The sequence below is a fragment of the Myotis daubentonii genome, chromosome 5, assembly GCF_963259705.1.
Source record: "Myotis daubentonii chromosome 5, mMyoDau2.1, whole genome shotgun sequence".
Classification (NCBI taxonomy): Eukaryota; Metazoa; Chordata; class Mammalia; order Chiroptera; family Vespertilionidae; genus Myotis; species Myotis daubentonii.
Genome location: NC_081844.1, coordinates 6207930 through 6221653, shown reverse-complemented (window position 1 = coordinate 6221653; position 13724 = coordinate 6207930). Strand labels below are relative to the sequence as shown.

Sequence of the window (13724 nt, the reverse complement as noted above, 5' to 3'; positions counted from 1 at the left end):
ATGGACACAGACATGGGTGAAGACCTGGGGCAAGGGGGTAGGGGCAAGCTAGAAGGGGTTATTGGGTGGGGGGCAGGGAGGGAGGGGGCATATGTAATATTTTTTTAAAAAGAGAAGTGACTCATGGGTTGGGTTGAGTCTGTTTCTTATCATTTTTGTTTCCTCCATCTGATACTTTTTATGGAGATTTGTTTGATAGCTGCAGGAGGAAGTTGGAAATTCCCGTACCACCTTCTCTGAGATCTGTCACTCCCCTCCCAGTGTCAGCATCTCCTTCATCTTCCAAGATCAGAGCATAGTCCACAATTCTCCAGTGATGAAGAGGTCCCCGAGAAAGGCGGGGAGTACACAACTTCATGGAGGGGCGGGGTGGGGGGTCGTTTTAGGCTTCTCTCGCCATATCTGTGATCTAAAAACTGACAAGCACCAAAATGAATCATTGGCAGTGTGTTGTATGGAATCTCTTTTTTTATTTTTCCATTTTGATTGTTCCTCCATTTCCTAAACCCTAAGCCCCACCGGATGTGGTTCACACAGTAGAGAGAGATAGAAACATCAATGGTGACAGAGAATCATAGATCGACTGCCTCCTACATGTCCCCTACTGGGAATCAGACCCACAACCTGGGCATGTGTCCTTGACTAATATCGAACCCAGGACCCTTCAGTCCACAAGCCGACGCTCTATCCACTGAGCAAAACCAGCTAGGGCCTCATTGTGGTTTTGATTTGCATTTCTCTGATGATTAGGGGCAACTATTTATTTATTTATCCCCACCCGAGAATATTTTTCCATTGATTTTTTTTCAGAGAGAGTGGAAGGGAGAGGGAGAGACAGAGAGAGAAACATTGATGTGAGAGAGACATATTGATTGGTTGGCTCCCACACAAGCCAAACCTGGGGTTGGGGATCAAGCCTGCAACCGAGATACATGCCCTTGATTGGAATCAAACCCAGGACCCTTCAGTCTGCCGGCAGACACTCTAGCCACTGAGCCATACCAGCTAGGGCTAGTGACAACTATTTAAGTGAACAAACATAGGGGGTTTGGATGATAATATGGAGCAAAATGATCTCTGATGCATTAGGTGTAGAAGTGACATCTGTGTAATCACATTGAAAAGTAATCATAATTAAAACAGCAATAGTTAAAGACAAAGAGAGAATCTTAAGGCAGCAAGGCTGTCAGCTGATTTCTAACAGAAACACTACAGGCCAGAAGGGAATGACATGAAAAATCCATTCCACTGTCTCTGTTTAGAGCAGTGGTTCTCAACCTGTGGGTCGCGAGCCCTTTGGGGGTCAAACGACCCTTTCACAGGGGTCACCTAAGACCATTGGAAAACACATATATAATTACATATTGTTTTTGTGATTAATCACTATGCTTTAATTATGTTCAATTTGTAACAATGAAAATACATCCTGCATATCAGATATTTACATTACGATTCATAACAGTAGCAACATTACAGTTATGAAGTAGCAACGAAAATAATTTTATGGTTGGGGGTCACCACAACATGAGGAACTGTATTAAAGGGCCGTGGCATTAGGAAGGTTGAGAACCACTGCTTTATACCCTCCCGGTTTCTTTGTGTCCTAAATATGGGTCTTCTGGACCTTTTGCAGGCTTTTCAAAGAGCCCTATGTACTGGGATGGGGGCAGAGTGCTTAGTAGATATCTTGCAGGAAGCTTGTAGCCTTGAGCACAGCATAATTCAGATAACTAAAAGACACCTGGCATGGGAGTAACCAGGGATGGACCAGACCCTTACGTCAGCAGAGTGGCTTGCAGGACCAGATAACTGAGCTTATCATCCCTATTATTCGAGCAAGCATGTTTACAGAAGCCAGGAATAGCAGAGTTAATTAACAGAACAAAGGACCATCTATGTTTAGTGAAAATTTTTAAACGGCAATTCTAACAAGATGGGGTGCCTATGGTTCAATAGCAGCAAAATTCATCATACATGCCTCTCCTAGAGAATTTAATGAGGTGTTTAATGATGTCCGGTTGCTGCTTAATAATGATAATCTTCTCAGGGAAGGAGCAGCCCAAGCATTTGCACAATATAACTTGGACCAGTTACTCCAGTAAAAATTGAAGGTGATGAAGATCAGGTATCGATAACAAAACATGGATACATGAGAAATGGAAAGTTTTAGGATCCAAGAAAACAGAATCTGTTTCAAATTTGATCACTTAAGAAAGGAAGTGACTGATCCAAGACCGTATGAAGCAGAGAATGCAATTGAATCATGGAGAACGTGAGTAGAAACGGCTCTACGAGCTTATGTAAAAGAACATTATCTGGATGGGGTCTGTACTGTATGTGGTAAAAAACATACGGGCAGCAAACCATTATTGCATGCACAGAGAGCCATCAGTTCCAAGCAAAAAACTTTTGGAATGGTCATTGGAGGTCAGAGTGGAAGTTTACAATCACTCCTTCAACCACTAGAGTGGTTGGCATCTTGAAATTTCAGGTTCATTATTATGAAGATGGTAATGTTCAGCTAGTGAGTCATAAAGATATACACGATTCCCTAACAGTGTCTAATGAGGTGCAAACAGCAAAAGAATTTATAAAGGTTGTAGAAGCTTCAGAAAATGAATACCAGACTGCCATCAGGGAGAACTTTCAGACCATGTCGGACACTACTTTCAAAGCCTTCTGTCAACAGTTGCCAGTTACACGCACTAAGATTGATTGGAACAAGGTCCTCAGCTGCAGATTGGCAAACAGATGCAGAATGCATTAAGATGAACATTGCGTGATCGGAGCATTTTAGTGGCTTTGTGTTTTTATTTATTTATTAAAATACATTTTATTGATTTCAAATAGGAAGGGAGTGGGACAGTGAGAGAGAAACATCAATGATGAGAGAGAATCATTGATAAGCTGCCTCCTGCATGCCCCCTACTGAGCATCCAGCAACCTGGGCATGTGCCCCTTGACTGGAATCGAACCCAGAACCTTTCAGTCCGCAGGCCGATGCTCTATCCACTGAGCCAAACCAGCTAGGGCTCTTTGTGTTCTTAAAAATATTATTGCAAAATTATTGAACTATCAAGCTACCCAGTCAGGTGGGCTATTGACATTTAAAGATCACTGTAATTAGTTTGGTTAGAGCATGAAGCTTAGCTAATCAGCCATTACTTTTCATTTCTTTTGTTCTAAGAGGATTGAAAATCAGTTTAGTTTAAATGTCTTTCACTTTCTGTTATGCCTTTCTTACAATGAAGAGATGATTCCTCTAGTTTAATGTTAAAAGTTTATAAAAAATATTTTACTTACCATAAACCTAAAATTATTGTCTTTTGGTTTATGAACTGTGTAACTTCTGATATTTGCCCAGTTCTTTTTAATGGGGCCAATCATGGGCTTTCCAGTTTAAGGTGTTCAATGGATTTAGCTGTATATGCTGCTAAAGAAATTGTCTGCCTTTCCCCCCTCACCTCCTCCATATATGTAAGATTGAGATGAGAGGGAAAGCATTTTCTATACCAATTGTGTTTAAAGCTTTCAAGCAAGTTATTTAGCTAGTTTAGTGTTTAACAAACCTTTTTTTTTTTTAAAGCAATGCCAAGGGCTAATGCTATTTTGAGATTCTAAAATTAAATGAAAAACTTATTTCAGAAATGCATTTAATGCTTTTTTTCTTGTGTTATGCAAATTAGCTTGAGTTAATTTTGTCATGAAGCCACAGATCTATATATATAAAAGCCAGAGCGACCGAGCAACCAAGCGACTGAACGACCGAACACCGAACAGTCTACTGGTCGCGATGTTGCCCATGGACCACCAGGGGGCAGATGCTCAATGCAGGAGCTGCCCCCTGGTGGTCAGTGTGCTTCCGCAGAAGGAGCGCCGCTCAGCAAGCTCACCAAGCAACAGCGGCCGCAGCCAAAGTGGGGCTGGGATGAGCGGAGTGGCACTGGCTCCTCCCCAGCTGCCTGCAGCTTCCCCGCACTACTACATCCCTCAGGGGATGCTGGACTGCCTGTTTCAGCCCGGTCCTGGATTGCGAGAGGGTGCAGGCCAGGCTAAGGGACCTCACTGGTGCACAAATCCATGCACCAGGTCTCTATATTATAACAAGGCAAACTGTAATCTATATCCTATCTAATAAAAGAGAAACATGGTAATTGGCATATGACCGCTACCCTTCCCATTGGCTAATCAGCGAGATATGCAAATTAACTGCCAGCCAAGATGGTGGCCGGCAGCCAGGCAGCTTGAAACTAACATGAGGCTTGCTTGCTTCAGTTACAGAGGACTCCAACATTCCCCGCCTGCGCTGCCAGCCTCTGAGCCTGCAGTTTAAACATTGTAACAAATATAGAAGCTAAACAAAACTCCAGAAACCTGCTTTCAGCGAGCCCGGGATCTCAGAGCTGGAGTTGATACAGAGTTTTGATTATAGAACCGAAACAAACCAGATACCTTCTTTCAGCAGTGGAGGCCTCAGAGCTGGAGCCAGAGCTAAAGCTGGCCCAGAATAAAAAAGAAAAAAGAAAAAAAGGAGCAGTTGGGAGCTTCAGTCAGCCTGAAAATAGCCCTCAGCCCCTCACCCAGACTGGCCAGGCACCCCAGTGGGGATCCCCACCCTGATCCAGGACACCCTTCAGGGCAAACCAGCCAGCCCCCACCCATGCACCAGGCCTCTATCCTATATAGTAAAAGGGTAATATGTCTCCCAGCACTGAGATCAGCAGAGCCGCGAGGCCTCCCAGCACCAGGATCAGCGGAGCCGCAAGGCCTCCCGGCACTGGGATCAGCATGAGAGGGTGCAGCGCCCAAACCCCCTGATCGCCCTGCGGCTCTGTGTGTGACAGGGGGCGGGGCCACAACCTCCCTATCCGCCCTGCTCTGTTCGTGACAGGGGAAGGCACCCCAACCCCCTGGTCAGCCCTGCTCTGTGCCTGATAGGGGGGAGCTCCCCAACCCCCTGATCGCCTTGAGGATCTGTGTGTGACAGGGTGCGGCACCCCAACCCCTTGGTCGGCCCTGCTCTGTGTGTGACAAGGTGCAGCGCCCCAACCCCCGCCCCCCCACGGGCCCTGCTCTGGTGTGTGATGGGGTAGAGCCATAACCTGCCCATCGGCCCTGCCCTGAGTGTGAGAGTGGCGGCGCCCCAACCACCTGATCGGCCCTGGTCTGTGGGTGATAGAGGGCGGCGCCCCAACCCCCTGATCTGCCCTGCCCTGAGTGTGACAGGGGGCGGTGCCCCAACTCCCCTATCAGCCCTACTCTGTGAGTGACAGGAAGGAGCTCCTCAACCCCCTGATCGGCCCTGCTCTGTGCATGACAGGGGGCAGCTCCCCAACCCCCTGATTGACTCTGCTCTGTGCGTGACAGGGTACGGAGCCCCAAACCCCCGATGGGCCCTGCTCTGTGCATGACAGGGGGCAGTGCCCCAACCCCCCTGATAGGCCCTGCTCTGTGCGTGACAGGGGTTGGCGCCGCAACCTCCCCATCGACCCTGCCTTGAGTGTGACAGGGGGCGGTGCCCCAACCCCCCAATCGGCCCTACCCTGAGCGTGACTGAGGGTGGCATCGCAACCTCCCAATCTGCCCTGCTCTGTGCATGACAGGGGGTGGTGCCCCAACTCCCCAATTGGCCCTGCTCTGAGCCCGACCAGGGGCTGCACTTAGGGATTGGGCCTGCCCTCTGCCATCCGGGAGCAGGCCTAAGCCAGCAGGTCATTATTTCCCGACGGGTCCCAGACTACGAGAGGGCACAGGCCGGGCTGAGGGACCCCCCTTCCCCCTGAGTGCACAAATTTTTGTGCACTGGGCCTCTAGTATATATATAAAGAGCCAGGGGCCATTGCAACCCAACGAATGACTGAACGGACGACCAAACAGGCTGAGTGGGGCGACCAGGCCAGCAGAGGGGTTAGTGAGGGACGACCAAATGACTGAAGAGCAGGTTGTGTGGGGCAACCAGGCTGGCAAAGGGGGGCAGTGAGGGGCGACCAAGCCAGGAGGGGGGGGCAGTTGGGGGGGACCAGGCAGCAGTGGGGATAGTTGGGGGTGACCAGGCCAGAAGTGGGGGCAGTGAGGGGAGACCAGGCTGGCAGAGGGGGCCACTGGGGATGACCAGGCCAGTGGGAGGGGCAGTTGTGGTCAACCAGGGGTGATCAGGCTGGCGGGGGGCCAGTAGGGGCATTCAGGCAGGCAGGCAGGTGAGCAGTTAAGAGCCAGCAGTCCCAGCTTGTGTGAAGGATGTCCGACTGCCGGTTTAGGTCCAATCCTCAGGATCAAGCCTAAACCAGCAGTCAGACATCCCCTGAGGGGTCCCGGATTGGAGAGGGTGCAGGCTGGGCTGAGGGGATTTCCACCCCCCATCCCCCGTGCACAAATTTCGTGCACCAGGCCTCTAGTATATATATAATCCTGAACTCATGACCATGTCTCATTTGTTTTTATTTTCTTGGATTGAAAAGTACTGAAATTCAATGTGACATTAAGATGAAATTTTTTTTATTTATTTGAGTAGAAAATCACTTACTAGTGAGTCATATATTATTTTAAAATATTTTCTCAAAATTGTGGTTCTTAACTGGTTGTAAATTAGAAAAGCTGGGAGTACATAAGGTGTGCAGTTATGATCTAAATTTTTTCCATCTTCCTGTGCATCATATGCATGTTTATAATATTTTTAAAAATACAATTACTAATGCTACAAGGCTTTTCAAGCCTATGATGAATGTTAGTATTTACTATAGGGAGTGGATTGTATTATGGCTTTATCAATCGAATTCCACTTATTATACTCCAGTGGAATTTTTCCTCACACACTCCTGCAGATGTGTGGGCCTGGAAATGTTATTTTAAATATATCACTTTTATTATGCACATAAAATATTTCATTAGCTTGAAAAAAAAAAAACGGAGGATAGTTATCCACAAGGATGTCAGGGCTTTGTCAATTATAGCCTTCGTGTCGTGATTAGGATGTTGTCATCATTTAAAAATTCCTTGGGAATGAAAATGAAAATGGATAGATTATTTATCGGTGTACCTAAAATTTAAAATCAGAGCCCATTCTTTATTCATTAGTAGAAGCTACTAATCATAGGTAATCACCTAGTATGTTGTGAACAGAGCTATCGGCACAGGTTTACTTTTGGGTTTTTTTTGCTAATATTTGAACAAAATCATCCTATTTACTATTGGAAAGAAAGACAATGGGCAACTATGCCCGATGCGTTTCTTCTTTTATAATTAATGGCGTACTCTGCTTCTCCTCTCAGAAAATCTAATATTAATACCTTGATTCTTAAAACACTATCACAAGTAAAATTTGAAAAACATAGAAAAGACAAAATTGAAGTAAATATCAGGTTATTAAAGGGTCTCATCACTAGTCTTATATTTTAAAAGTTTATTGAGTAGTTTATACATCAAAACTAAAATGCATAATTAGAAATGAAAATATCGGCGTTTGAAACTTGGAGAGCATGGCTGGAACTGAATGTTTTAGGTTATATATTTGTGGATGTTTATTGTCCTAGGAAGGTTTCCCCACCACCTCCATATCTTCAAACCTTACAAACAAAAAGATGTAGAAGACTTTAGGTCATTATGCCAATGTAACCGGCTTCATACAAATCACAGAGATACCATGTTTAAGAGTTTCCCAAGGCACTGTATTAAAAGGACATGATTTCTAAACTCAGGACGGAAATGAATGTTTTATGAACTGCTGAGAGAGAGGCTTCCCCAGCGGGTATCACTCTGTGCCATCTTTGTTACTGAAAGACCAAGAGGCATGAGGTGCCTAGTGGGGAAGCACAAGTTCGTAATCATGCTCCGGGGTGCAGGGCGAATGCCTGGTGATGCACGTCCTGAGGAGGGCATATTCTGTTTCTTCTTTAAACGACTTCACCCTCTTTGTGATGGAGTCAATGTTCTCATAGCCATTGTCATTGGAGCTCAAGGAGGGCTTGGGTTGAGCGCGGGGACGAATGACTGTGTAGCACACTTCTTCGGAACCACAGCCATCCTCATTTTCCTGCCAGGCACAAAGGAGAAAGAAATCAAGGATCCGGCCATCCACCAGATTCGAACCCAGCCCCTCACCCTCCTCTCTTCTTCTCTGATGAAGACCCTACACTTCAGGTGTCCAAAGCTTCGGGCCCTGATGTCTCAGAGACCTCACTGAGCAAGGCGGACTGTGATCTAAGTTACCACTCACTCTGCCTTCCTCTCACCTCACACAATAAACGAGGAAGGAAGCACACTGCCATCCCTCCTTTAGGCCACACGTGTTGAGATAGAATATATGCAGCAATCAACACTCAGCAAGTAATTGATCAAGTTCCATAGCGATAAATATGTATAAGATAAAATACAAGTAATAAAATTTAGATTTTTAAATAAACTTTCAATTGCATAGACTATGAAAGAAAAATTTAAAAATGAAGATACTACATAATAAGGTTAATAAAAGGCTTGTGATGTAGAATTAAAAAGAATAAGCTTTTTAATGTGCCTGTTGTTATCCACCATGTTTGTGAATATAAATGTTAATTCATGGACATAAAGATTGGAAACAAATGTGGAAAGTTAGAAAGAATGGATGTTTTATAGTGTCAGATTATATGTGTGTATTTACTTGATTAACTTATTTTTGTTATATTAGTTTTGAAAATTAAAATAAGACTTCAGTAGAATTATAACAAGAACTTTCCAGTCATCTAAATCAAAGCATTTAAAAATTTTTTAATTTATTTTTGTTTCTGCATTAAAATTCTCAAGAATATTATTTAAAATTTGAAAGATATTGATCAATGCATTTAGAAATTTCAAGTAAAGGAAGATCTACAGCTAGGCTTATATAAAGGCATCTGGATTTTGACATTTATCAGACAAATGTAATATTTTTATTACCTGATTAGAGGTGGACAAAACTTCATTACCTAGAGGATAAAACATAAAAAGAAACCAACCTCAGAATTTTGGACATCACAGTTGGGGTTGAGGAGTGGTTAAAAGGGTAGAACGCAGCGGTAAACTGTAAAGAGGCCCACCTGACACTGAGCTTTTCAAGGCTCTAGGACAAGACCATGGAAGAACATATGTCCTGAGGCAGCATCAATACTGTTTCTGTGTAAATGATACTCACCAAAGCTGCTGAAGGACAGTGGAATTTGGAAGTGGGTAACACAATTTTGCCCACAAACATGCTATGAAAACAGAGTGTGGCAAGTATGAAGGAAGAATGATTATAGTTATAAATTTAAGATAGAACTTCCATAAAAGCATCACAGGAAAATCATATTTTTAAGATGAATAATCATTATAGAGATAGGTACTGAAATAAGAGTAAGTTCTTCAGATTAAATACGAAGGTTGACTATATATAGGAATACTGAAGCAATTTATACATATGTTAATATGATATCCACTGTAATATATTTTTTCTTTTTCCTCTTTTTTTTCTTTTCTACCACTACATATATATTTTTTAATCCTCACCTGAGGATATTTTTCCATTGATTTTTGGAGAGAGTGGAAGAGAGAGGGAAAGACAGAGAGAAACATCAATGTGAGAGAAGCACATCGATTGGTTGCCTCCTGCATGAGCCCCGACCAGGGCCAGGGAAGAGCCTGCAACCATAGTATATGCCCTTGACTGGAATTGAACCTGGGATTCTTCAAGACGACCTTCTGGACAACCTTCCAGACGAAGCCAGGGCTGCGAGGAAAGCCCGGGTTTTGGGTTCCAGAAGGAAGCCGGTGCCAGTAGCTGGGGAAAGGAAGGTCCACTCTTGCATGAATTTCATGAATCGGGCCTCTAGTATGTTAATAATTTCTAATAACTAATCATTCTGCACAAATAAAAAGTCATGTTCAATGCAGTGCTTTCAAATATAAAATGCTACATATATCCATAAAACCACATATCTTCATAAATGCAATAATTTAATTAAACAACTATGTTTTGACTTTAATAGTGTTTTATAATCATAAACTGAGGAAATTATGTAGCCTAGAAATAGAATTCAGTTGTAGCGTTAGAAACAGCAATTTGGAGGACCAAGTGTCAGTGTGATCGGCATCAGAAAATCAAGGACCAGTGGTCCCACTGTTGGTGCTGAAGATGTTAAAATGTTTAGAAACGAGCATAGTTAGTCTCTGATTAAAAACATGGAATTTGCCATTACGAAGCTAAAGGTCAGTTGAGTTAACCTTCTGAGTAGACTTCTTATTTGAAGTTAGGGCATTGATTGGGGGAAAATATGGCCCTTAGAATCAGAACGAGAACAACTGAGAGAAGGTCTGAGGACTGCAATGAAGCTGGACGCCAGCCTCCAACAAGTCTCTCTGGTCAGATGAAGTGCCCCCTCTGGTCTTGGATAATGAGGTTCTTTCTTTCTCAGCTGAAAAGGGGAGACTCTGTTTCTTTGTCTTTTCCAGCTCCTAGAGGTTGCACTCATTCCTCGGGTCCTGCCTCCCTGTGCTAGCGACCTGAGACCAGCAATGCAGTTCAGATCCTTCTCCCACCGCACCGCCCTGGCCCGTCTCCTCTGCATCTGTCTTCCTCCTTGTACGGACCTTTGTGTTTACCCGCTGCTCCCCTGGATAATCCAGGGTCCTCCACCCACCTTCATACCCTTAATATCATCACATCCTCAATGTCCCCTTTGTCATATTTTTTTAAAAAAATAGATTCAAATGCATATCTTTTGGGGCTTTTATTCTGCCTACCGCACATGTATTCTATTTTATTTAAAAAACATGAATATATCCAAAGATTTAAGAGTATAAGAATATTAAAGTGAATATGTTAATGTAACCTTATTATCTTTCTGGCAATATCCCATAAAATGACAAGGAAAGCCTTTCTTTCCTCAAGGCCATGAAATAATACATTAGTGAGCACCATGTTGTTTTCTGAAATGCTAATTTCACTTGCTGTTTGTTTTTTTGTAAACGTGGTAGCCCTGTTGTGATTTGTAAGACCTTAGTACACTACAGCGGCTACTCTGCAATTCAATTCAATAATTGTGATTGACTTCAACAGTTGGTATCAGGAATTGTTAAAAGCAACACCCCCCCCCCCCAAAGTGTGAGAATCTGGTCTTAGTTGTATCACCTGGTTTGGTTTAGAGGCAGAAAGGGTGCCATCAGTGTTAATATACGGACACAAATGGTCCATGATACGCGTGGCAAAAGGTTTATTAAAGTTTACCTGTGGTCACCAGGATGGAAGAGGCCAGCCTAAATGACTGCTTAAACAGGCCATTACAAAAAGAATGCAGAATGTAGACACTGACCTGTGATCCAATTGCTGCTGGAGTACATAAGCAGAGAATATGATGCATTCATGCCTTTAAAGTTGTGATTCAATAAATAAGGCATAGTTCTAATAAGTAGACATTGATTTTTAAATGTTATTTTCACAACCAGAATCTAAAGTTGTAATATTTTTTAATTTTAAGACAATGTTCCATATGAAGAAACCAAAATTTAAAGAATATAAGTAAAAAAAAAAAAAAAGCAAAAAAAAAAAAGAATATAAGTAACTTGCCTCAAAGTTGATATATATGACAAAGAACTTTGGTAAAATCCACAGCGCAGAACTAGCAGACACTGACGCTTTAAAGATGTGGTGATCTGGCTCTCAGCTTCTCCCAGAACCAAACTGGAAATACAACTCAATTGGGGGAAAATCACCCTGAATTACTAACTAAAGACTATCTGAAAAGGGGGCTTATTTATTTTTATTTTTTAAAATATATTTTTATTGATTTCAGAGAGGAAGGGAGAAGAGATAGAAACATCAACGATGAGGGAGAGTCATTGATTGGCTGCCTCCTGTTCGTGCCACACTGGGGATTGAGCCTGTAGCCCGGGCATGGGCGCTGACTGGGAATGAACCGTGACCTCCTGGTTCATAGGTTGACGCTCAACCACTGGCTGGGCTGAGGAGGAGACTTTTAAACAAGGGCGGACAGAAGAAGCCACCTCGAGGATGGTAGGAAGGGTGGCGATGTGCCAGGGCTGGCCCTGCTCCCACAGGCCGTGCTGAGGTTATGGAGGGATATCTCAGCAGCAAGAGGTTCCCCAGAGAGGCATGAAGGCTAAACACCAAGCCAGGCTCCCCAGCCCAGAGCGCCAGAGCTGGGAACAGGTGCCCATAGAGCATCCAGCTGTAAAAGGGGCAGGGTTTCTGAATGCCAAGGAGAGGCGCAGCCCCTTTGAGACAAGGGCACCCTCTCCAAGGGCCAACTCACAAAATTTTGTTCGCAGCCACTCAACCTGGGCTCAGGTGACTCACGTCTGTCACCTGAGGAGAACTGGGGCTGGGGCTGGGGCTCTGGGAGACAGGGGGCGAACAGCCACCAGGACCCCTGTACTGAGACATCCTCCAGGACCGCAGCAGCCATCTCTCTGCGGCAGAGAGGTCCTCTGTGCAGTACCAGCCTGGGGAAAAGCAGTTAACCCACCCTCTGGAATGCTGCTCACCCACAGCAATAGTCACCCTGCTGAGGAGTCAGTGGCACCGGCTGGGGCACAGCAGTCTGGGCAGACTCAGGGGTGTCAGTGGCCAGCTGTGGGATTAGGTCATTCCCTCCAATTTCCCGTGAGCCTGACTGGTGCTTCCCTCTCATGGGAGATCCGAGAGGAACACCCTCCCACCTTCTGGGCCCCAGAGGCCCCACCCACTGACTCCTAGGGGCCCTGCCCGCAAGGTTGGGGAAAATCTGAGACAGAAGCAGAGGTGTGACTCTGGGGCAAGGGCTCACACCCACCATCTTCCCTGAAGCTGAAAACACCCACCCCTCGTGGGAGACCCAACAGCCCCAGCCTCCTGATTCGACCAGAGGACCTTTCAGTGACTAAGCCTAAAAGCCAGCCAGCAGGCGCAGGCACTGAGGTAGGCCCTCGTGCCTTGGAACACTTGCTGCTAGGCCTCTAAGCCCTGTGCTAGCAAAAGCTGGCCTTAGAGTGCAGCTTGGTCCTTCCCGTGCACAGCCGAGCCCAGCAGAGGAAGCCACAAACTGTGGATCCCTTGTAGCTCCACACAGGTGACGGAGAGCCAGGCGCAGACAGCAGTCTGACCTTGGCTTACAAAAGAGTCCCTCCAAAGAGCCAGCACAGCGAGTGGCCAGCTTCATACAGCGTCAGAGCAGGACGCCTCTTGGCCGTCTGTATGTCCCCTTTGGAGAAGTAGCTATTAGGTCCTTTGCCCATTTTCTAACTGGATTGCTTGACTTCCTTTTGTTAAGTTGCTTTGAATCTGTAGATTGCTTTGGGGAGTATGGACATTTTAATGATGTTGATTCTACCAATCCATGAGCACGGTATATTCTTCCAGTTGTTTATATCTTCTTCTATCTCTTTTTTCAACATCCTGTAGTTTTCTGGGTACAAGTCGTTTACACCTTGGTTAAGTTTATTCCTACATATATTAATATTTTTGTTGCAATGGTAAGTTGGACTGTTTGTTAAGTTTCTCTTTGCCGAATTAATTTATTAAATCTAGGGTTTTCTAGTACCATATCATATCATCTGAGAATAATGAGAGTTTTACTTGCTCTTTTCCAATTTGGATGCCTTTCATTTCTTCTTCTTGTCTGATCACTGTGGCTAGGACATCCAGTAATATGTTGAATAAGAGTGGTGAAAACAGCCCTAGTCGTTTTGGCTACGTGGATAGAGCATCAGCCTGTGGACTAAAGGATCCCAGGTTTGAGTCC

The 13724-nt window shown here is 44.6% G+C and overlaps 1 protein-coding gene and 1 pseudogene across 1 annotated transcript in view; one reads left to right on the top strand and one right to left on the bottom strand.

The window, feature by feature from the left end:
• LOC132234458 (F-actin-capping protein subunit alpha-2-like) lies at positions 1 to 2772 on the top strand (annotated as a pseudogene).
• Positions 2773 to 7384: 4612 nt separating this feature from the next.
• GCSAML (germinal center associated signaling and motility like) overlaps positions 7385 to 13724 on the bottom strand; it is a 35321-nt gene continuing 28981 nt past the window's right edge. The window contains exons 3-4 of the mRNA XM_059695125.1: positions 8908 to 8936; positions 7385 to 8029 (exon numbers count right to left, since the gene is read on the bottom strand). Of these exons, the coding sequence (XP_059551108.1) occupies positions 7796 to 8029; positions 8908 to 8936 (263 nt within the window). The 3' untranslated portion in view covers positions 7385 to 7795. The remainder of the gene's footprint in view (positions 8030 to 8907; positions 8937 to 13724) is intronic.